Here is a 25103-nt window from a genome sequence, read left to right as displayed (position 1 = left end):
CGCAAACGCTGCTTTTCCAACGTGATGGTATTTATGTGGGCTTTTACCCACGCCCACTTCACGCCCATCACTTTCCCTCATTTGTGGTCTTGCCTTTCCAAAATCCTTTGATGACATTGGTAAATGCTTTACATTTGTCCCGCCTTGAGGCAGTTTTGTTACCCCTTGAACCGACACTGTTACATGGATAATTGCATGTTTGCTGATATGTTTGACTGTGATCAAACTACTTTTTCCTCTCTCATGCTCATGACAGCCATGGTGCTTTGAATCAACTTGCATATGTCAACTGTTTTACTTTACATTTTCAATGTATGTGGCTAGAAAAGTCCAGTTAGGAATTTACAACGCTAATAGCTCTAACTTGAGCAAACACGAGACCCATTGCATTGCAAATGCTTGTTTGCTATTACAATGGCTGTGGCTTTTTTGACTATCGAGCCACTACACACACTTCAGTGTGCCAGCAGCTCCTGTGATGCTGGTCCATTGTGCTTCCAAATACAAGTTTGTTTACAAGTCTCACCGCTCAGCCAGAGCACTATAAGGCAGCACCTCTGAAGCTGCTGGACTCACTTACCTGGTTGGCTCTTGAAGCACACAGCAGTGGCCGCCGCAAATCTGAGAGGGAGGTGGTGGGACAGAGACAGAGGGGGAAAATAAGAAACTAAATAAATAAAAATAAACTTACCTTACAGCCGTCTTCTGCCATCTCGCTCCTGTTCCCTTGATGTGGTGTCCCAGCATTCACTGGGTTACCAGCACAGGCTGCCCAGCAATCCAGGCACTGCTTTCATGTTAAACCTAGCATAAAAGCAGTGCCAGGATTGGTCTGAGCCGCTTGGACTGCCGCTCAGACCCTGCCCTGGGGTCTGTGCAGTTTCTCCAGCTCAACTGTTAGACACAGCAGGGTGGGAGAAACCTAAGTGCGAATGTGTGTTAGGCCGGCCTGAAAAATAAAACAACTATGGTTTTATTTTTCTGCTGCTGGCTCAGCCAGGGGGGCAATGCTCCTTCACCATAGCAAAGGAGCCGCCCCTAGAAGCACAGCTCTTTTCTCTCCATCTCCCAGCTGCCTGTCACTTCATTGCTAGCATCACTAGCACCATCAGTACCATTACCACCAAACTACCACCACCATTACTGCCAAACATCATTACTACTAGCACCACCATTTCCACATCACCGTTACCACAACCATCATCACCACTAACACATCATTTGTTCACAAATGTGTTTCTATGGTTTGCCACATGTTAGCTTTGCCAGTGGTTTTTTTCTATATTGTGTCCCTTTTCCCATTTTCATCCGCTGGGCTCCAGAGGGAGCCACAGCAATTACCATGGGGACTCATGTGAAAGGTCCATTAGAATTGTTGATTGTGTTTCTGCCTTTTATTTTTTCTGAACTGAGCTGTTTGGCCAGTGCTGGCTGTTGAAGTGTTATGAGGTGAATCTCGTGTTTGGCCCGTGATTATGTTTCCATAATAGATACTACGATTCTAATACACAGATTTTTTAAATTATATTTTCTGGCGAGTAGCAAGCAAATGTCTTCTCTTCATTTGCACGTGATAGTGTTATGATACAGTTGTGTTTGACAGCACATAACCTGAAATGGACTGTTTTTTGTTCACATTCTTGCCGTTCATTTTGCATTTATCTCCCGCAGTTGGTTGTAGAAACTGAAAAATGTAACATTTCCATGAAAATGGCTTCCTCAGAAGACGTAAATGACGTAATGGCGCACATAGGCACCTGTCTCAAGAAGATTTTCCCTGGTCTGTCTCCAGTGTAGGTACTTAACATTACGTGGTGATATGACAGAATGAAAAGCCATATGTTTTCCCAGACTGGTGATGAGAATTAAAACGTGTGTATCATTAAGAATCAAAGCATATGCTTAGGATTAGACCTAAACGTCAACTGTTATGAGACAATTTACAGAGTATTTGTAATTCCTTAATGTATGCAGTGAATTCTTATTAACGCTGCTGCTGTTCCATCGTTGGGTCCTTAAGTTGCTGCTGTTGTGAAAGGATAAGCCGGTGCCTGTAGCTTACCCTCATAAGCCAAACATGATAGTTGTCTATTTTTCGGTATTAAAACCGTTTTTCTTCTTTATATGCATTAAAGTGCATCAGAAACGTATTATTAGCTGTCAGTAATTCTCATCACCGGTGTAAATTGTTGCATGTATGTTCTATCGCAGTGGTTCCCAACCTGTGGTCCGGGGATCCCTGGGGGTCTGCAAAGCCTCCTCAGGGGGTCCGCGACTGCTTAGAAAATTGAATATTATTAACAGCTTAGGTCCCCAGCTTTCAGTAATGACTCACTGGGGGGTCCCTGGATTCCAATAATGATTCAGTGGGGGTCCCCGGATTCCAGTAATGATAAAGGGGGGGGGTCCACAGAAGTCAAAAGGTTGGGAACCACTGTTCTATCGTATACAGACCAAGCTAGCCTGGCATTCACTCCGTTCAGAACATAGTGTATTTAGAAACAATGTAAATTAAATACTGCGCTGTACAATATAAAATCGCACAGTATCCTCAAGACAGGATTTACGTACAACAGATTTCCAAGAAAAAGTGAGACAAGAGAAATCGGAAAAAAGGGTGGGAGGAAAGCAATGTATGGAAAAGTGATCATTGTTCCTGTGCTCCATAGTTTCCCCATGCAAACCCCACAAACAGTCATTGTCTTCAATAGGAATATTTCCTAATTCTCTCTGTTATTTAGAATTTGTGTTTAGTAAGCAGTTATTGAGTAGGATGTATGCAGAAAACAGAGTATTGATATCAGCAATATTTCCTGGAACTGATACCCCAATAGGAATACTGTAATATATCCAGCATTCCACCCAAATTGCAGATTTCCTCATAATATTGAGAAGAGCCTTCCTTGTTGTTCCCTGTACCAAGATCAATAATAAAGTAAGTGTCATAATGACTCTTTCAGATTTTGCCCGCAATCGCAGACTTCATTGCCTACGTTAATTTTCATTTACCAGAGCTCGCTTTGTTTCATAAACTCACGTGGGCTAAATAAGATGCTTTTCTTTTTTCATTTGTGTTAGGATTCACTTGCCATGCTTGGTGCATGTTTTGGATGTTGACATCTAATTTATGGTTGACTCTGTTGAGTAACAGGGTACACCCAAAGTGATATTGCTTTCAACATGAGTGACTGCCATCCTCGTTGCCAGGCCCTGGGTTGATTAACACTTGATAGAAGCTGATTTGATGAATAGTTTTGTGGTTCATGCTTTTTCACCTACCCCCCTAGAGGCTGGCTACATGTTCACCCCCTGTTAACCAGTGTAGTCTATTATGCCCAGGTGCCCTGATTCTCCCTGAGTTCAAGTTTGTTTGAGTAGTGCACTGATGTGAGGATTGGGATGCTGTTTATAGTCCTTAGTGTTGTAGGGGTGACAGTAAGGCTTGGTGGTTGTCAGAGCTAGGATCTCCCATTTCCTTTCCTGTCCCAACATGCTGCTCATTTTTTCCACCCATTCTGTAGTCGCCATTGAAAATCCGAGGAGTATGTACACGGTTTTGATTCACATAACCTTCAATGAAGTAAGTAGGAAGGCTCCATTGTGTTCACCTTCCCTCTATGAAGCCAATTATAGTCGGTTTGTTTGTGCCTGAGAGGTGCAACACCCAAACCCCAGATAGAGACAAATTGAGTAGGTGAAGCTAAACATCTACACAAATGAGACCGGCTGCCTGTTATCACCTGCATCCCGTGCCTTGTGCTATTGCACTAGCCAGTGCCAAGGAAAAGGGTCGATCTGCCAAGGGACTGAAAGTATCCAGTCTACAAAACACAGTGTACAATGCAGGATACCTGCTGCGTCTAAGGAAACAAGAGTGACTGTGCAGCACCAACTGTCAGATGAGCCTTTGATTGATTGGTTACCCCCAACTCTTTGAGGCCAAATAGCTAAGCTGTCAGTTGGCCTGGGAATACCTGTCTGCCACTGTTTCTGAATGCATTCTGACATCTGGCTTATTTAGAGTTCACCTTTTGGCCTGTGCAGCTACAGCCTGATACCGAAGGCAGACGACTTTGTCTCCCCAGAAGGTGTCAGGCCTATACACTACGATTGAAGGAAAAGACTTGGCTGCTGCAGCAAGGTGAAGTGGGAAGGAGCTAGATTACCTGGCTTGTAAGGAGCCTGCCTTATTTCAGCCTAGAGCTTCGATACATTTAATTAGTGCAGTGAGGATCTTTTTATGTCAAAGACTGTAGAGACCAGAGGCCTGCAAATATTACCCAGCCCGACCAAGACAGCAAACCCTGGTGGGAGTGAAGCCTTTCGCACTATGGGAAACTGGTGTGTCCTTTAGTTATTTTTAATGTTTAGACGCCATTAGGAATAATATTCAAAGAGCACCCTGAAATATGGTTGACCCCAGTCTGGTTTATGGGGATCTTTTTATGTCAAAGACTGTAGAGACCAGAGGCCTGCAAATATTACCCAGCCCGACCAAGACAGCAAACCCTGGTGGGAGTGAAGTCTTTCACACTATGGGAAACTGGTGTGTCCTTTAGCTATTTTTAATGTTTAGACGCCATTAGGAATAATATTCAAAGAGCACCCTGAAATATGGTTGACCCCAGTCTGGTTTGTGGGGATGTGGGTAAAACCCGATGATGAAGCAAGACACTATTTGGGTGTTTATGGTTCCATAAACAACTCTTTTAGGTTGTTTTTTTTCACAGAAACTGGCTGTAATGAAGTCATAAGGGTGGTAGGATACCTTAGTGTGGAGTGAATGAAGTAGGGAAGCAGTATTCTGTGATTCCCTTATACTTTTAGAGAAAATATAATAAGGTTTCTTCAAAATAAAAAAATAAAAAGTGTATTTCATTAACCTGCAGAAGCTATTCCCTTTAGTACACCAGATTATATTATTTTTTAAAAGTGACAATTTTCAAACTTGAAGTTAGAAACATGAATGCCTCCCCACCCACCCTGACAACAATGCCAATATTGAACTAAGAGGCAAGTAATTTGTCATGTGGATCCTCTGGGTGGTCTGTGTTATTATAAATGACACCATTATAGTTTATTCATTCAAGCACCAGAGAAGTTTGTGTACTATGCACATCCTGAACTTGTACATTGGAAGGTGCTCTTATGTGTGATATCGAAGAAAAAGGATGCAAAGTAAAATAAAACAATTGCATCGGTTCATCCGGTTTGGTCAAGTGTAAAATTCAGGATTGACCCGAGGTTGTGGGTTACACATTGGAATTCAGTCTCTAGATGGGTATCTCTTTCCCTCTATCATTTTACATCAACAGTTAATATTTTGTCTTTTATTTTTGGTGCATGAAGTTAGATGGGGTGGCAGCCAGAAGCTGCAGAAAGTGTTGGCTTGTTTTGGGCTCAGGGGTCTTAGAGAACCTTGAGGTGAGCCACAGTCAATTACTTGGCTTGAGCTTGGTTTAATGCTTCAGTGGCTCACCCATTTCTGTCACTTAATGGCAGTCAAAGGGGCAAAGGCTTAGGAAGGGTATGATTTGGCAATTATCAATTTGGTGACGCAGGAGTTACAACACCACAGGTCAGAACTCCTTGATTCAAGATATATAAACGTCTGACTGCTGCATATTTTAGTGAGGTGACTATGAGACTGGGTGTTCTCTCCCATATAGGGTCTAACAAAAGACTTTTGGGTTACAGCCTAGCTTTCCTATCACTCAGTGCCATTGTTTAATTTATTTTAAGTTTCCCCTATCTCTTAAAAAAAGGAGCAGAGAAGTAGGTTGAGAAAGTGGTTAAAATAGGGCCCACAATTTATTAAAAACGTGCCCCTGGCTCCATAGTTTGCATCTTGCTTATCACACAACAGTTGGGATGGGAGTGGTTCTGATGGTGAGACTCAGGGAAAACTCTCACCAAAGAGATGCCAATGTGCTGTGGAACAGGGCCATATGTTAGAGAGTTCAAAGCCAGCATATTTTGGCCAATGAAACACCAAGTCTCCAAGTGCCATGGCTAAAACGTTCCCACTCTTTCATGTTTACCTGTGGAGGCTGGGTGTTCTTGTCTGCCCACCTCAGCGAATTGCACACCTTGTTGTGGGGGTGGGTGTGTGTCGTGGGTCGTTGTCAAGGAACTCCTACCTTCAGTGAGCCTGTTTTGATGCACTCCTAGACTTTGCAGCTAAGAGAAGGCCTAAGATTCCATTTCATTCCATTTCAGCAATCAAGCTTCTTCTTTCCTTTGTACACTTGACTCAAGGGAGCGATCACCAGCGGAGAAGGCCTTCCCCAAGGTGCAGTATAGGGATAGTGACTCAGACACAGCATAAAGTTATTGACAAATCTATGACTCTTCTAGAGACTTCGAAGTTAATAAAGTGCACAGTATTGAATGAAACTCTCAGAATAACTCCATAACTCTCTGTTCACGCTGCCTCAATGCTGTGCTTCCCCTACACCCACCTTACACCTCCACAGCTCCCACCCTCCTGGCATCAGTGCGGCCCTCTGTGACTGAGAACAACATCAGTTGTTGTGCAGTTGCTGCGCATAGTGGCATATGAGCCACGGTACTGCAGCCTTGGAGTGTTCTTTATATTTTAGGTTTTTATTAATGTTTGCTTCGGGTCTGCCAGCAGCATTCTTATAACAGGCCTTTTTGTGTATAGAGTAAGAACAAGGATCTCTCTTGAGCTGCGTGGAACTGCTGACTTGGGAATCGGTTGAGCAGAGGAGGAATGCAAGCCTCCTGCTTGAGGATTCGAGTTATGTCCATGCATCCGATGTTTTTATTCCTGCAGTGATTCGTATAAATCTTGTGAGTCAGGAAGTGAATTGCTTGGCGGAAGGGTGGTTCTGCAGCTCTCTTTATTTTCACACTTTGAGTCTACTGCATTGAACTTTTCAAGTCTGCATTGCACATCACTGGCTTTTAAATGTTTTTCGAATAGCACAATGAATGCAAATATAAGAAGCTGTTACCTAAAGAACCCTTTAAATTAAGAGTACAAAGAAAAATTTAGAACAGCAAAGTAAAAACATGTAAAATGATCATCTCCTTAAACATTAAACATATACTTGTTTATCTTCCATCCTTTTGTCATGCGCAAGGCTTACTCCCATGAAATACATCAAACATTTTAATAGTTAAAACCGCATTTTAGTAGTTTTCCTGTGCTTCATATTATCATGTCTTTCACTCATGTACATCACCTCTGACCTATGCTGCACAGCTTTATTTATGACGTGTGGTCATTGTGCATTTACTCCTGTAGATACATTGTCTTGTGCATCAGCACTTGTGGTAAAATTGCCTTTATCAAAGTACGCATGCATTTAGTAATTCACTATAGAGAAGCCAAATCTAATGTCATTCTCAATATTTGCTGATAAAGAATTCAGTCACTGCTCATATAAAAGGACATAATTCTGAAATTGTAGCTTTAGGGAGATACTTTATAAATGGAAATATTAATGGTGTTACCTGGTGGATGCTTAATGATTTTGCACCATTCTTTGTACGCTTTTATTGAATGTTTTAACTGAAAATTAGTCGACTGGAAATCAAATCAACTTTGTTGAGGTAATGATGACAGTTCTTAATTTGTGAACCCTGTAAAATTGAACAAAAAACGTAGTGAAAAAGCGTTCTTCCTTGTTTGAAGCATTCTGTTGACTAATGATGGCACTTGGTAAAAGACTCCATGCTTAGTTATCCCTTTTCTTTTTCCACCGCAGAAGAATAATGAAAAAAATAACAATGGAACCGTCAGACAGATTAGCGAATCTGCAGACGCTGTGGGACAGCCAGACAGTGGCAGAAATAGGACCTTGTGGTGAGTCGGAATCCGTCTTGATCTGAAGAATGACCTCTATGACAATGCTCTTAACAATATCATAGGTTTGGATTTAGGGGTCGAGTGGTAGGAAAAAATCTTCCGTTAGTGAAGGAAGTGGCGAATCTATGATCGGAGTTGCCTCTACCATACGGATAGTATGGTCTAGGGAAATCTGACAGAGAATTCACCAGCAGAAAAGAGTCCCAAACTGGAAGATTTACCAGTTCCTCCACAAATAAGAAAATGTTTTTTTTACCTCGCTACTGAAGGGGCCCAATTTACTATTCCCATTCGCAAACCAGGATTGGGACATTTGCAAACTGGCCTCCTCTCCCCAAGCCCATGGACACAATTCGCAAAGGTGAAGCTGTTCCAGTTGGCCAGTTGTTTACTTTATTAATCCAATGACTGGCCAACTGGGGTATCTGCAACTGATCAGTGGTTCACTACTGCAGTTGAGGTCAAAATCCCGTGATTTACACCTTTCTGACTCGGAAATTGGAGGGGTGGCACCCCTTTGAATCCTCTCTCCTATTTGCAATTTTGGAATGATCACAAACGTCTTGTATTTGTCACTTTTATTTGTTACTTATCTTATATGTGTATTTCCCACATATCAAGATTTCCTAATTTCTTTACGCTGTCTTTTATCCATTTCAGCTCTATACCTAATTTATTTTGCAGTAAACGTTATTATGTTATTCAGTATGTTCTTACCGGAAGACATGCACTCACTTGCTCTTTTCATCATGCTTTTTGTCATCATTACAAATAGCACTGTTTCAGACGTTCATTGTAATCAATGTGATATGTTTAGAGATGTATTTTTTCCTTTCTTTTTTAAGTTGCCACATTTCTTTCTTCGCCAAATCCATTCGTAGACGTAAATTATGAGTTGCACGGTAACCCTGTTACAGCAGAAACCCCCCTTTTTCGTCCGATGCAGGATTACAAATGAAGTAGTTTTACCGTGTCCTGGATTACTGAGTGGCATAAAACCTGGCACAATTCTTCCCGCCAAAATCAAGTGGAATAGGTACCTGGAAATTGGGGAAAACATGCAGAGACAAGCGAAGAATATTTGTATCCCACCCATTCTAACACTAATGGTCGGGTGATACTGTACCAAAATATTAGTTCTGGGTGCCGAATTACCACTTCTCTCTTACCATGCAATTTACAGTCAGGCCTCGTAAAGATTCACAGCCTGGGTCTTACTAAATAAACAGTCACAAAACCTGTAGTTTCAGTGTCAGTTGAATGATTCTATTTTTTGCAGTAGATTTTGGCACATTACCATTTTGAGAACGTGTTTATTCTTACTCATGAACTCACCATATCATTGTACCATTTTCCATTTTAATGATAACGATCATTACTGAATGGCCACCGGCCAAAACATGGGACCATTTTCATTACCACAGAGTAAGGAAATGATTAGTCCCCTGCTAAAGTGAACTGCCAGAGCATTTTACAAAACAATTCTCCAAACATTTTGGTTAAAATGCCAGAGCCTTTACAGACAGTTTTAACAAAAAAACGTGAAATATTTCAATGTTTCTTCGTCTGCCATTGTACAACAGATCATCATTTTTCGCTGCAGCGAATTATGTATGTGGCTCTAAAAATATGTGCCAATCTTTGAGCTGTTCTTGCCGCTGGACCAGCTAATGGTTTCTCAGTTTATTAAGTATCCTTGAAAGGCGGACCCCTGCTTGCCAACCTGCTGAATATCTCCAGGTATACCATTTGACCAGCTCGCTCTTGTCCTTCACCCTTGCAACACATACTTTCCTTTTTTGTTTTTAAAACTTTCTGTGAGTTACATTAAATAGGCTTGAAATTGACCACATCTCCTAAAGTGTTCCATCAGGGACGGGGTGGCATGCGGGGGGAAATTAAATTAAAATGAAAAATAATTATTAAAAAAACACTTACCGCACGCCGCTCCGCTCCTCCATCTCCTCGCTGCAGGCACAGGCTCCCAGCCTGCCCTGTGGCCATTCCTGACGCTGCTCAAAGCAGCATCAGGATTGGCTGGTAGCACCCAGCCAGGGCACTCCCGGGCAGACTGGGAGTCTGTGCAGGCTCTCTCCAGCCCGGCAACTGTGTTGCTGGGCTGGAGAGAGCCTACTGTGCATGTGTGTTTGGCTGGCCCAAGACGGCTGGCCAAAGACACCTGTGCTCTGAGGGGGAGTGCTGAACACTTCCACTTACTGCTCGTCACACCCGTGGCCCACCATTTTACCAAAAAACGATAATAAACACAGTTTATTATCGTTTTTTGGTAAAAGGTCTGCAGCTGCCACTGCTGGCAGGGGGGCTACACTCCCCCACCCTAATGGAGGAGCCGCCCTTGCAAAAAAGGTGTGAGGCAGGATGTCTGAGGCAGCGTAGATCCTGACATCTAAACGAAGACAGAATTACTATGTGAATGAGGGGACATTTTTTTTGCATGCGACCTATACATTGATGTAGAATAATAAAAACAGTGAGAAACGTTTGAAGACGTTTGTTGGATTATGTTTTCCCATATATTGATAGTGTCATTTCCCTAGATTTCCCAGGTGTCCCCTGCAGATTATACATATTTTACACTACAAACGTCTACAGTTATTGATTGAAAAGAAAGAAAGAACATGTTCACATTATTTTGCAAGGATTTGGTCTGTCTCTTGTTAAGGCTCTTATAATGTGCAGTGACTAGGGAAATACAGTCATATTTCTGTATGCATTTTTGTCCAGTGCATTCACATGGAAATAAACCTTCTCTGTCTAATTTATATGAAGATGTGAATCAGCGATGGACATTGTGCAATACCAGAGATCCTTCAATAATTGATTTTGTAGAAAGTGAATTATATATAATATGTGGATGAGCTACAGTGAATGAGTTTGTACCATAGCTGGAGATTGTCTTGTCATCAGTAATGTTCACTATTGTGAGAAATCTGCGTACCTGCTTCTTTCTGAATGTCTTAAAAAGGCATTTAATTCATTAATCATTTTCAGCATCAGGAATTCTAATGAGCATAAAGTAGTGTAGTAGTTAATTTTCTTTTTCTTTTTATTAAGAGAAAATAGCTGAGTATGAACAAAACTCAATGATCTAACTCGTGAATACAAATAAAATATATAATATAACAACAGAAATTACTTAGTTTAAAAATAAATGATGATAAAAGGAAGGGAGCTGAAATAAAAGAAAAATGAAGCAGCAAAAAAGTAGAGAAGAGAACAGGAAGAAGAAAAGAAAAGGACATAAAAACTATTGTAGAAAACAATATTAAAATTAGTTTCTAGAAGAATTAGAAACAGGATTTCAAGAGAATATATATAAGTTAACCAAAATAGATCAACTCTAGTCTGCTTAGATCTGAGAAACTTAATTATTTCTGTGGTTATCACAAATCAAATTTCACCAGAAATAAAATTATAATTTAGAAAAATCCTTACATCAAGAAAAAATGACTTTTAAAGCAATTGTAATAAAAAGGCCCAGTAATGGAGGAGTAGCTTTATGATTATCAGAATCCAGAGATAATGAACCTGAACATACATTTAGACAATTATGAGGTAAGGTACATTTCAAAACTTCCAAACACTCAGAACAGATTGAGTCCCAAAAATCTTTAACATACAGTAGAACAGCATATGAATGTTAGAACCTTCATCACTTGAACATGACCAACAGAAGAGCTGGAACAATCAAACTTGCTTATTCAAACTGGCATATTGACAACTCTATTGTTAATAAAAAATAATGTTTGGTTTATACTTGCTGCCCTAGAGGCTTTAAATAGCCTCTAGCATAGTTTGCCTTAAAATTGAACAGTAAATGAAGGTTGTATGACACAACCACGCATGCCTAAAAAATGCATGCATGAAGAACGTAGTCGGAACCACGACTGCGACTTTATCATGCATGTCTTTGGCATGCATGCCTTTACAACGAATTTAGTTGCAAAAACATATGTGGTAAAGAAATATGCTTGTAAATTCTTCCCACCCTGCATCCTAACACCAGACACCCCTGCCCCGTAATTCATCCCACCACTGGCCTTAGAACTACCCTGCACCCCCAGCACCCCTGCTCTTAAAACTACCCCAAAGCCCTAAACCTAAAAAACTACCCAAACCCCCCCACCAGCCCCCTTCCCCTTAAAACTACCCTGCCCCCTGCCCTGAGGCCTAAATCAACAAAACTACCCGTCCCCCCTGCCCTTAAATCTACCCTGACCCCACCCCCTGAGCCCTTAATTCCCAAAACTACCCTGATCCCCCACCTTGAGCCCTAACATCACCCACATACCCGTAAAAACAACCTCCCCTCCCCAAACTACCCCAACCCCCCACCCTGATTCCTAAATCAATACCCCTGCCATCTCCCCACCTCTACCCTTAAAACTACACCCCTCCCAGGCCTAAATCCACAAAAGTACCCTGACCACTCCTTGGCCCTACTGCTCTTAAATCTACCCTGACTCAAACGCCCCCCCCCCCCCACCACCCTGAGCCCTAAATTCCATTCCAAAAACAACCTTGACCCCACACCCTGAGCCCTAAACACCCCCCTAGCACCCCTAAAAACAACCTCCCCTCACCAAACTACCCGACTCTCCCCGCTGTTAGCCCTAAATCGAAACAACTACCTGCACTCCTAAAAACCACTCCAGCCCCACTTACCTCTCACAATCCTTCTTCCTGCTTGCCCGCCCATCTGCACAGCTAGACCGCTTCCTGAACCACACATATGCGTCCTGCCTTAACCACGCATATGCGTGGTTCAGGGAAGCGTTGTCCAGCTTGCGGACAAACAGCACACTTGGCTGAGCCTGTGTAGTTTAGGCCTTTTCCCAGAAATGAAGCCAGCAAGCCATCTTCCCTCAACAGTTCAATTGCAGATGCAGTACTAGTTGAAGTACACTGCAGCATGATCTTTTATTTTAAATAATAGCAGCCTTTGGAACTGAATCACTCCAAATAAGACTAGCAACTGCTGATGGTTGAAGATTTAAGTCATGTGCCACTAAATACTCTGGACAAAAATGTTCACACAGCACGTTGTATTCACATAGAAATGATAAAGGTATTTCCTATTTCCTTTGAAGATAGATAGGTCCATGTAATATTCTATAATATTAGCAAACAAAAATCAAGACTAATACAAAATAGAAAGCCCTTCCATCTTTGCCTTTCCCTTCACTCTCTGACTCATCCAAAACATTTCTGAACTGATCTCTTAGACATGCATTCACACTCTTATCTCCTTCTGCCCAATTCATCCAAAAGGCACACATGTCCAGGGCTCCCAATAACAATTCACAGCTTCCCTCTACTAATCCACTTCAATTAATCTATGCCTATTCAAAACTCTAAAGTAATTACATGAAATCTTAAGAGCACAAGCTTAACTAAATAATCCCACAAGGAAAAGGAAGCATTTTTTACTAATTACCTATTTACCTATAAACTCCAGTGGAAGTATTTCTGATTTGCTAAAATGTAATGTGTACTCAGATACCATTGAGTATAATTTAATTTCTTCCAAAAATGGACCCAATAAAGAAGTGGGATTTGACAGGTATAACAAGATGCCATCCTTCTTATTGCCATACTGAAACCCAGTAATATATGGGTTGCAATGAATTCTCTCCAAAAAAGGTTCCAGACATAAAACAAATAATAAAGGAGAAAGGTGGACATGCCTATCTGGCACATCTACTCAAATTAAGGAGAGCAACTATTAAGCACATAAACACTTGCTCTGCAGTGGGAACATAGTCATTTCATAAGTACATTTATGTCCAAAACCAAACCATTCAGACTTCTTACACATTTAATTCCAACTAATGTGAACAAATGCTTTCTTCGGGCAAGCAGTATTGCATCCTTTGTCATTTTCAGTTTAACTACTTGACTACTAATATTGGAAAAGAACCTCACCTTATCAGATACCAGTCTACCCTTAGTAAACGGTTTGGTCGCATACCAGATTCCACATGTGATGCCAAAATCTTTGCATTAATTTTTTTAAATTTTAATTAAAAAGAGAAATGGACCTGTATTTTTTTGGAATATCTGAGATATTTCCCTTGCTTGGGTATAGCAATAATTAAACAATCAGAAAAAGTGCCCACTAGCAAAAGAATTATGTAAAAGGCATTATGTTGTTCTAATAAGTTCGCTGTACAAAAAGAAGGTAGAGAAGAAATAGGTGCAATAGAAAGACCATCAGGGGCTTGGAGCTTTAGATTTTTTTCAAAGACTTCCTGCAATGTAATATCAGCTTCACGTTGTTGTAGGATGATATTTTGTAATGCCATTTTAGGAATAGTGACCAAAAATATCAAAATCCTGAGCAGTTGGATTTGTATCATCTGTATTGCAGCACTTGTAACATTTTTGAAAGGGTTTAGAAATATCCACATTTCCAACTGAAGCAGTATTGTCTTGCTCATTAACGACACAACCAATTGCTTTACATTCAGTCTTCATTTTCAAGTTTTTGGCAAGCATCTTATTCTGAACACCGTTAAATTTGGACTTAACCCACAATAGCACATTACAGGCATCCATTACAGAGATCTTGTTTAGTTCCGACGTGGCCTTGGTAGAATCATTTAGCATATGAGAAGACTTTGAAGTCAATAAAGTGATTTTGTAACTATCTGGATTACATGTTCTCCATACATCAAAAACGATAGAGAAGAAACTGCAGAATTGAAAGCTTTATGGGATCTATTAGGTTTGGATATATGCTTAGACATTCTGTCCCAAAAATTGATCCAAAATCTGTTTAAAATTCCTCACTATGATAATATTGGAATTGAAAGTATTCGCTAATTTGATTTTAATAACATTCCAAAACGCAAGATGTGGTTTTACAGGGATATAAATATTAAGTAATGTTAAATGCTTATTCTCAAGTGCAATAGTGACTAATACCCATCTACCCACATTACCACATCATTTTAGAGACTAATGGCAACGGCAACCTTATGATCTACAACAGGAGAAAATATTACATGGCCAACAAGTAACTTTTTAGTTTTACCAACTCAGCTTCATTACATTGTATTTCATGAATAAACACAATTTTGCATTAAATGTGGACAGGTGAAAAAGTACCTTTTGTCTTTTCTCTGGCTGTCGGTGCACTCAGATGTTCCATGAAACAAAATCAAACATGGGAGACACAGAGGAGTAGACCGACTGGTACAAGGATGTAAATATGGGCCAGATGTAGGAAGCTTTTTGCACCTCGCAAACAGCGAAAAATGCAGTTTGCGAGGCGCAAAAGGCCTTACGCGATGCAGAGTCACATTTTGCGAGTCGGCAGCGACTCGCAAAATGTGATTCCGACTCGCAAATAGGAAGGGGTGTTCCCTTCCTATTTGCGACCGCATTGCGATGTTGAGTTGCTTTGTGACTGCGACAGCGGTCGCAAACCAACTCGCAGTTACCATCCACTTGGAGTGGATGGTAACTCATTCGCAAAAGGTAAGGGGTCCCCATGGGACCCCTTCCCCTTTGTGAATGCCCCAAAAAATATTTTTTCAGAGCAGGCATTGGTCCTATGGACCACTGCCTACTCTGAAAAAAAACCGAAACTAAATGGTTTCGGTATGGTTTCGGTATTTTTTCTTTTTGTAGCTCGTTTTCCTTTAAGGAAAACGTGCTGCAAAAAGAAAAAAAAAAACTGCTTTATTTAAAAGCAGTCACAGACATGGTGGTCTGCTGCCTCCAGCAGGCCACCATCCCTGTGAGTGCCTAGACTCGCTATGGGGTCGCAAACTGCGACCCACCTCATAAATATTCATAAGGTGGGTCTTTGCGGCCCCATAGCGAGTCGCAGAAGGTGTCTGAGACACCTTTCTGCATCTCGGATTGCGAGTTGCAATTTGCGAGTCGCTATGACTCGCAAATTGCAAGTCGCAATTGTGAACTTACCTACATCTGGCCCTATGTAATAAAGATGACATGCAAACATAAAGGCCAATAATTCAAAAGTATTTAGGGGACATAATAAAATAACAAACTCTACCTTTCAACATAACCAAACTCAACAAAATAAGAGAAAAGCAACTATCTAAAGGCAGAGAACATACATAAAAATGAAGAGAGCCTAATCAAGGGAAAGTACAGAGATCTAAAGAATAAATGCATTCACGAAAAAATACAGTGTGTCAATGAAGTCTGGACAGGTAGCAAAACAAAACCAAAAGAAACACAACAATGAACTGAAACCTTTAAATGGGGAGGTTTCCACCCGATTAGGAGAAATACTATGAGGATTAGCTCACAATTTAGCAGGGTCAGCATAAGATTTTGTATTGCCTCATGTTATTTTACATAGGCAAGGATGACGTATATCATAGCAGATATTCAATTATATCATTAGACGTCTCATAGCCATAAGGTATTTGCAACCTAGAATTAGTTCCATTTGAAGCATTCCTTGAAACAAATAAATTATGACCATATCAAACAATTTCCATGTCGATGAAAAACGTTGCAAAAACGTTGCAGTATTTTCTACTTTCCAATTCTCCAGCATGTCATTTGAGATTATTCATTTTCTCCTTGTATGATTGTGGAATCTTCGCAGCAGCATGTTGAACCAAACCAATGCATTGCTCCATTTAATTCATTCTGTTCCTCCATAATAACTCATTGGTCCTCAAACCGCCGAGGCACCTCATTCGTTGCCATTATGAATGCCTGCAAGGCTCCAGAAATAGATTACTGGGGGAAGCAATAGGGAAACAATAGGGGAATGAGGATAATTTTCTGGTCTTTCCGGTTCAGCACCTGAGGAAACAGTTTTGCCACAAATAAATGGGTAAGATGACATTTTATCTTTGTGGTGATGTTTCTGGAGATTTTCATCTGCCAATGCACATAAATATGCACATGAATAATTAAAATCAAAATGATGGTTGCCAAGCTCCCTAATGAATATATTGTTATGATTGAAAGGCAAAAAGGCAAAGCAACGTCTCCCAAAATTAATCCCCCAACAGAAAATTCAACAAAGAGGCAAGGAAATACCTGTGTTGTGCAGAGCAGGTAACTGAAAGGTCTCCACTTTGTCACAGAGCTCAGCACTCAGAAGCTATTTTACCTAGCATCCAAGCTATGCCACCAGAATAGTTATTTTTCAACAGTTACAATCTAAAAACTATTTGCAAAACAGTGTATCGAAGCTGCACCGACCTCAAAATCAGTGCATGGATCCACCAAACAGAGGAGAGGACATCTTTATTGTGGTTGCTGGAGAAGAAAACAGGGGCATTTCTTCTTGTGCTATCCTGTAGGCACCTGTAATCCAAACAGAGGCAAGAAAGAGAAAGAGTGGCTAGAACGACACAGTTAGAAGGGAGGTCTCAGGATCCAAATGTTCAAGCATATCCATAGATCAGCACTGAATGGACTGTTGTTGGCTTGACTCCTTTGGTACCTGGCATGATCTCAGGCATGTAAAACATACTATAGTAGAACTTTCTGCAGAAAGACAAAATGGGCTGCCTTTCTCCTACTCCCCATGAGGATAATTGTTCAGTGTAAAAGCATTGCTGTTCATGAAGTGTCTGAAAGCCAGAGCCCTACGTGCTACTCCAGGTGTCATACCTGGGCCACGGAGGATGTTAGGTCCAATATGTTTTTAAATGTACTGCTTTATTTGGACATGTTGTTTATTACACATTGTTATGTGCCATGCTGAATGTAAGTTCCAAACCTGATGTATTGTCTGGGAGAAGTGTTGACTGCTCCTCTTAGCTAGACAGCAAAATACTGTCCTAGCAGCTTTCGCTGTCACAGTTTCAATTACTATGTGAGGAATTATAAATGATCAGGAGAAATGTATTAATGATATCTGATTTATTGATCATAGAGAGGAAGTCTCAATGTTTGCAATTGATTTTCTAAATTTGCTGTAAATCTTAGGGTGTTGACAACAACCAGATGGGTCCACTCGTAGAGCTGACCAAATACTATACCTGGTTCTGGATTGTAATGATTCTTTGAATAACCTGTCGTTGCTGTTAGTGCTTTTCAGCTCTGAAATTTAAGTGAAAGACACAGATTAAAAGCCTTCAAAAAAACATTTTATACCCATATCTGTAAATATAATCTTTGATACCTCAGCTGCTCTAAACTTTGCCAGTCTTGTGATAGAGTGAAATATAAAGGTTTGTTTTTTATTTTGGAAGTTGTTTCTATTGGTGTTTACAGACTATCTAATACAGCACATTAATAAGAACAAGCTTTCAATTGTTTAGAAACACAAGTATACATAACAGTGCAGTCGTAAGCACATTACCTAAGGTCTCCCTTCCTTCCCATTCATCCTCACTGCCTTTCCCAGCTTCCCTGTTCCCCATTTCCTCAGTCCCCCTCTTTCTATCTCTCCAGGCACCGGATGCAGTATTTCTCTAACAACCCTCCCCATACTTCCAAATTGCCCTTCACGTTGTCCTCCCTTTGGGTGAATGTTAAATGCTCATCTGCTGGTGCCCACTCCAGAAAATCCGCCTGTCAAGACCGGAGCTTCTTCTGTTGGATCGCAAAGCGCCTGCTGGCCAGTACCAGCACCATCATTTGCATTTGCTGTCTTTTTTTTTTTCTTTGGGAGGACCATAACTAGCAGGCAGAGGGGGCAGATTCCTCTATCTCCTTTCTTAATATATGCACAAGCAGCACCAGTACCGTTCTCCAGTACTTCATAACCTGGAGGCATGACCAAGTCATATATAGGAAGTCAACCAACAGCTGCCCGCGTCTGCAGCAATCCCTGGGTCTTGCTGGGTGTATCAGTGTCAGTTTGGCGATCATCAGGTAGGGCCTGTGCAGATAATGAAACTGTATCAGTTTAATCCTTGCATTGGGAGAGGCCTTTGGAACCTGCTTGCATGCCAGTTTCCTCACCTGATCTGAGATCTCCTCTGGACAGTCGCACTCCACCTTTCCCTCTCTGCATCTGTTGAGCCCCCTCTATCCTGCACCATTGCAGCCTGCAGGTGTGTGATCGGGTGCCGATGCCAACCAGCTCTAGGAGCTGCATCACTACCTCGCATTTCCAAAGTTTTTCCGGAAAGGGGGCCTACAGTTCCTGTGCTAAGCCAGAGCATATATTGGAGGAACTGCCCTGGGCCCAGTCCAAACTGCTCTTGAGCCTGGGAGAAATAAATAAACCTATTATTCATATATAGGTCACCTGCCCAATTACAGCCGCCTTCGCTCCATTTCTTATTCATTATCAGTTCCCAGGGCATCGAAGCGGTGCATCAACCATTTGGGCAGATCTTCAGTGAAGAGGGCTCTTTTCAGAATTTTACTGACCACTTTCTGCCAAACTCCAGCTGTCAACCGCATCAAATATGAGAAGTCCCTCAGGACTCCTTTACCCATTTTACATAACTTTGGAATGGCACATGGGTCATGGGTGCCTGCCAACAAAGTCTTCTTCCAGTTAGGTCCATCGTCAGACTAGCTCACAGCATGCTGTAGTGCAGCATAATACAAGAACAAATCTGGCAGTCCCAGTCCTTCTTCTGCCTGGGGGAGATTCAGGATGGCCAGTTTCACCAGCTACTTTTTCTTGCCCACAGCAGACTGCACAGCATTCTGTTTAACTGGTGAAACGTATCCTCTGGGACTTTCAGAGCACCTTCTGCACCACATACAGGCATGGCAATATAAATATCATTTTAGCTAAGGATACTCTCTCCATTATTCAGCCTGGAAGAGCCGTCCAAAACTCCACTAACCTTTTTTAACAGTCCAGCAGTCACCTAATGTTCAGGTTGTATTGGGTCTTCGGATTAGAAGTTACCCAGATCCCAAGGTACAGCATCTTTTCCATCTCCCATTGTAGCCCTAGTGCCAGGGGGATAGCTCATGCTGTAGACCACCAAGAGGGAAACGTCTAGACTTGGCTCTGTTGGTTCACAATCCGGACACCCCAGTGAATGTCTCCATCTCTCCCAGGAGTCGAGGCACCAAAAGACTCTGTGCCAGTACCTGGTGTCCCTTGCCTTGACTAGAACCATAACTGTCCCCAGCCTTGATTTAAGGAGCTCTCCTAGTCTTGAGTATTGTATTTAAGGTTAAGATTAAGGCAAAAGGGAGGAACGCTGAAGTCTGGATAGTGTTTGAAAAGATGTGCTGAAATCCAGCTTGGGATTGGTGTTTTACCACGCTTGTCCATGACCATTTTCTGCATGGAACACATTCCCCAAACTACTTTGGGACATTTCCTGTCTTTAGTTTCTACAGCGCCTTGAGTCAGCATATAGAGTTGCTCAAAAAGAGATGTCCATTCCTCTTCTGCTATCATCATATAAGTGTGGCTTTAGCACACCTGCCTCAATCTCACAAACGCACACACTCTTTGTGGCTACCAGGTTCCAAAATGTCCTGGAGTTATTTTACAAGGACTGCCTCCTTTAGTCTTTCTTGTGCCCTTACCTGAACCTTATTCTCTTTCCATAGTCATGAAGACTTCCTTCCTCTCTTCCCCAAGACAGGGTTTGCTACCACATCTCTACATTCTTGGCCAGCCTAGTTGTTCATAGGGTGGAGTTTATCTTCTTTTACTTCCTTGGTTAGTTTTTACATAGCATTTACTGTTACTTTTTAATAGCCTCGGAGGCTTCCCTTGCATAAGACAACACACTCCATCCACACATGAAGGAACCTCTTGCTGGTGTTTTTGGTTTAACTGAGATACGTTTTTGCAGACTTCTTCTAGAGTCTCTTTCTTTTAATTCAAAGTTTTGTTATAGTCTGGTGTCTCACTTGAGTGGGTGTAGACATTGCAGTGTAAGCCCTAGCATGTGCAGATGTTTTTGCGCATTTTAAAGCATCGAGAACTAGACTGGTGGAGAATGATCCATCTTTTAACCACTAGGGGCGACTGTTAACTCCCCGCACCCCGCCCTAATTCTGTCTTCTTGCCAGTAAAGAATAAATAAAAAAGGTACGAAGGAAGAAATGGAGATTGTTCTGTTGTTTTATTTACTATGCTTTAGAAGGTAGATTACATTTGAACATTTTAGGCAGTCGATGGGTTGCCAGTCCCCAGTCGCTGGCTCACTTTAACGCAGCAGTAACTATGGTGATCAGGAGCTGCGCACGAGTAATGAATCTATGCATTATTTCATATACACATACATATGTATGAGCCAGACAGTTTCATCAACATAGAACACAGGGAAATTAGATTTTTGGCGGTGTTATCAGCAGAGAAACAATGATTACCTTTTTTGGTAAGGACAACAGGTATGGAATGCCGTTCCAGTTTAGAATTATATTTGGAATAATATCTCCCCAGCGACTGTGTCTAAAGGATGGATTAGGTATCCACTGGTAATTGTGTTGTAGTGCATAAGCTCCCAACCACCCAGGCACTACTTTTACCACTATTGTAAATAACTAATGAAAAAACGTGTATATCCTGACATAAACAATAGATCTACTAGCGATTGCCCAGTGTTACCTGAATCTGCAGACTCTTTAGTGGAGCTGATCAGCCTTTCAAATGACCATCTCTCTCATTTGTATTTTGCTCTTTTTGCACCACGTCCTTCTGCTTTTCATTTCAATTGCTCCAGTTTTAGTGCTTTTCATGATATAATTGTTGTCAACTCAATGTGACTGTTTTTTTTTCCCATAAGGGGGCTTTTCACAAATGTATGCGTGTGTCTGCGACTGGCTTGGATTACCATACAGGGAAGAAGTACAGTGGGTAAGTACAACTCCTTTTATGAAGCGTGCAATTATAACCAGAGTATTGAAGTACTTTATTGAGAATATTGTTAGATGGTGTGCTCGTGACTTTACTAATATCGCCTTCTTATATACCCATTAGCTTTCCTTAGTTGTGTGAGTTATGTCTCCCTAATCTCTTGGCATCTTGTTTTATTTTATGAATGGCCGTGGTTTTTCCCAGTTCTCCTATGCATTTAGGAAGTTGTTTCATCATGGTTGGGGGAAGGCTGGAGATATGGGGGCGTGAGAGGCAGAGTTGATTGATTCTCGCGTGATGTCGCCATTCTTGTGAGAGGACCCTCAAACCTGCGTCAGGAACCGAGATCTTGGTTGGTTGCACCAGCAGAACTCTGTTACTTAGACTGCATGTCAAAAACCACATCATCGTAGCATTGTCAGCGAGGGAGTGGCCTTTCAGTATAACCAGTCGTGCCACCACCCCTCTTCTGAAAGAGCCATTGAGGCAACGGTGCCTGTAGCCTTTGTCCCACGCATTGCATCTCCAAGTGCAGGCAAATTTCCACACATTGTATGGAAAAAGCATTATCAGCATATATTTTAATACACACAGCACAGTCTCTTTTCTGCAGTAGCAGGCGGTATATCTTGCTACTTGACAATGGAATATTTCCCATTCTGAGGTACCATAGTCTTTTCAACGATTTCTACATTTTTCGGGAGAATCTACTGCAAAGTCTTAAAATTCACAGTAATGACATATCCCTGATACACAGCTTCAGGTACTGAAATGTGGCTCTGGCAATAACATTCTTAGACATCTGCAGAATGTGCATAGTTGGAGGAACACGTTAGATGGAAAACGCAATTATACACCAGCAAAGTATCAAAATGCAAAAAAGTATTTTGCTTGTTGGTACTGGGGGAACTTCATTCATAGGTAGATAGAAGAACCGAGGAAGGGGGAAGTCAAAGAAATAGAAATCATCCAGAATGTCAGCACAGCTTGGCTTTTGGCAGATTTTGTACATTTTTGGTTACTTCCATCATTGTCAAAAAAGGCTCAGGGGATTAATGGGAATGAGGCTTATGGGAGCTCTTAACTCATGCATATAGAGAAGGGGTGATGGACTAGGAAGTTTCCACAGTAGGTAATATGTGAATTGTGTAGCATACCAATTACTTGTTTATGCTGTACAAAAATATTCCAACTTTAACTCCACGATTTGAGGATACTATGGTTATTCTGCATCATCTTAGCAACTGCAAGTGATCTATCTGATGTTCTAAGAAGTTGACGCAGTCTTTTGCAAAAAATAAAACGCACCAAACATTATTCTCAGGGCTATGCTCAAACGAAACGTCTAATCGACCCTTCAGCATTCTCCAGTGGCTCCTGGTGAAATATCACATCCTTTGTAAAACACTTTGAGCCCAAATCACAAAGTTTATTTTTGGTTGGTGAGTCTTACTCAGACGCTTAGGTGTGCGTTTCACCTAAATATCCAGGCCGGATTTACAGAGAATGTTTTATCAGAAGTTACAGTTGATTCACTGAAATCATGAGGTCTTTCAAGAGTCATGCTTCGGTCTGGAGTATGACACACTTAATACCATAAAAGTCTTTGTGAATCGGGCCTTTTTCATTTAAAGTGAGCATGCTGGGGCTCTGAATATCTTTAAAATTGTTGTCTGTTATGTTATGTGAGACTGCTGCTCCACATTGCTGTCACAGGGTGGATGCCATGGCTGTTTACTAGCCCTACTTAGGATTTCCTTATCCTCCCTCGACTGATAACAGGAACCATTGGCCTTGAGCCTAAAGGGAAAAGCAGAACGTTTTATGTGAGATTTTAAATATTCAGTCCTTGTGAGAGGCATCTGGCCACTGAGTTAGGTCTTCCTTATCTTATCTAGTGTTGCAATCATGCAAACTCCCACGTGGCTGACAAAAATATCCCGAAGTTGGCCACTGGGTGCTGTTTTGCCATATTATTATTAGTGAAGTTTTAGTCATCTGCTTTGACACTCACCCAGTACGCCCATTGTGTTTTCTGTCTTCCAGCGTAACTGCCACTGTGTTTCTGCTTATAATTCGGTGACATGTGCAAGCACGCCTGGTCCTTAGTAAGTAAACTTACAAGGGGACGCGTATAGGTTGATGAACCTTTTGAATCGCATGGATTATCCTAGTCATGCAGTGACCATTGGAAATAACAATAATCAGCATAAACTACCATTAATAAAACATCTTCTCATGAATAACCACAACTCAGTAAAGAGTTAATCAATTTTTATTTCCCTATTTATTACAATTCAAAATCATCCGCTAGATCAACCTTTATTCACTTCACTCAATTATTAATTCGTTAATGAAAAAACATCTTCACCTAGTTTAAAGAAAACCATATGCGTAAATGCACCTACATATGCGGAGAATACCAGCATTAATATCAGAGTTCAGCAAATGGCTCGTCAGTCAATTGTCACTATCAGCATCACCCTTAACAGCCTACCTAACCAAGATTAGCATCAGCATGTGGGCCTTCATGCAAAAACATTTTAGAGAAAAACATTAATTTGAAAAAGATCTGTCTAAGTGAGAATTCTATAATCAGCGCAGTTGGTACCTGGAAGAAAAGGCACAATTTGTCAATCACATTTTCATAGCTTCCTATCCAGGAAGGATCAGCAACAGGTCTGTCTTCGTCCTCAAGTCATCAATTAGTCAGCCATGCATCAGGCTCACAGAGTTTGAGCCCAATGACAGAACCTCGGACAGCATCTCCTGACGTCATCAATTCTCCCCTCGCATCTGAAGTTTTAGCCCCTTGTCATGACTTTTTATTAGGGTCTCCCAGTCCATCCCCCTAATTCCTAATTGGGCTGTCAGTCAGCAGATATGACTTTAACCTATAGTATTTGTTTACCAAATCTACCAATTTCAATATCAGTCCGTTCACAAGATGTGGATTGGTCTGCTATACGATGTCCTCATCATCCGGCTCTGCGATCGGGCAGCAGAAATGCCCTCTAGACACTAGGGATTTTTTTTTTGTTTTGTATATTTCAATAAGGTCAGCGGCCCCTTGAGCAAGGGACGCTCCCCAGGGGTGCAAATGATTTCTAGGCGGGGCAGATCGGCCTAATACTATTAGACCGATCTGCCACCAGGAGGGGCAGAAAACCACTAGACACCAGGGATAAATTTTTTTTGTTTATTTTAGTTTTTTTATGTTTGGGGAGCGACCCCTTAGGCAAGGGTTGCTCCCTGGGGGCCAAATTATTATTAGGCCATTTCTGCCCCCGGGGGCAGATCGGCCTTGCGATCTGCCTCCAGGGAGGGCAGAAACCACTAGGCACCAGAGATTATTTATTTTATTCATACTTGCGCATAAGGGGAGCGGCCCCTTGGGCAAGGGCGGCTCCCCACGGGGGCAAACGATTTTTAGGCCATTTCTGCCCCCCAGGGGCAGATCGGCCTTATAATATTAGGCAGATCTCCCCCCAGGGGCGGCTGAAAACTCTAGAC

The 25103-nt window shown here is 41.5% G+C and overlaps 1 protein-coding gene across 1 annotated transcript in view; it reads left to right on the top strand.

The window, feature by feature from the left end:
- The window catches only part of CARMIL1 (capping protein regulator and myosin 1 linker 1), a 993695-nt gene that overhangs the window by 324024 nt on the left and 644568 nt on the right, over nt 1-25103 (top strand). The window contains exons 5-7 of the mRNA XM_069218803.1: nt 1672-1793; nt 7737-7834; nt 21520-21590. Coding sequence (XP_069074904.1) covers nt 1672-1793; nt 7737-7834; nt 21520-21590 — 291 coding nt within the window. The remainder of the gene's footprint in view (nt 1-1671; nt 1794-7736; nt 7835-21519; nt 21591-25103) is intronic.

Source organism: Pleurodeles waltl, chromosome 2_1 (genome assembly GCF_031143425.1).
Source record: "Pleurodeles waltl isolate 20211129_DDA chromosome 2_1, aPleWal1.hap1.20221129, whole genome shotgun sequence".
Taxonomy (NCBI): domain Eukaryota; kingdom Metazoa; phylum Chordata; class Amphibia; order Caudata; family Salamandridae; genus Pleurodeles; species Pleurodeles waltl.
This window is presented reverse-complemented; position numbering and strand designations above follow the sequence as displayed.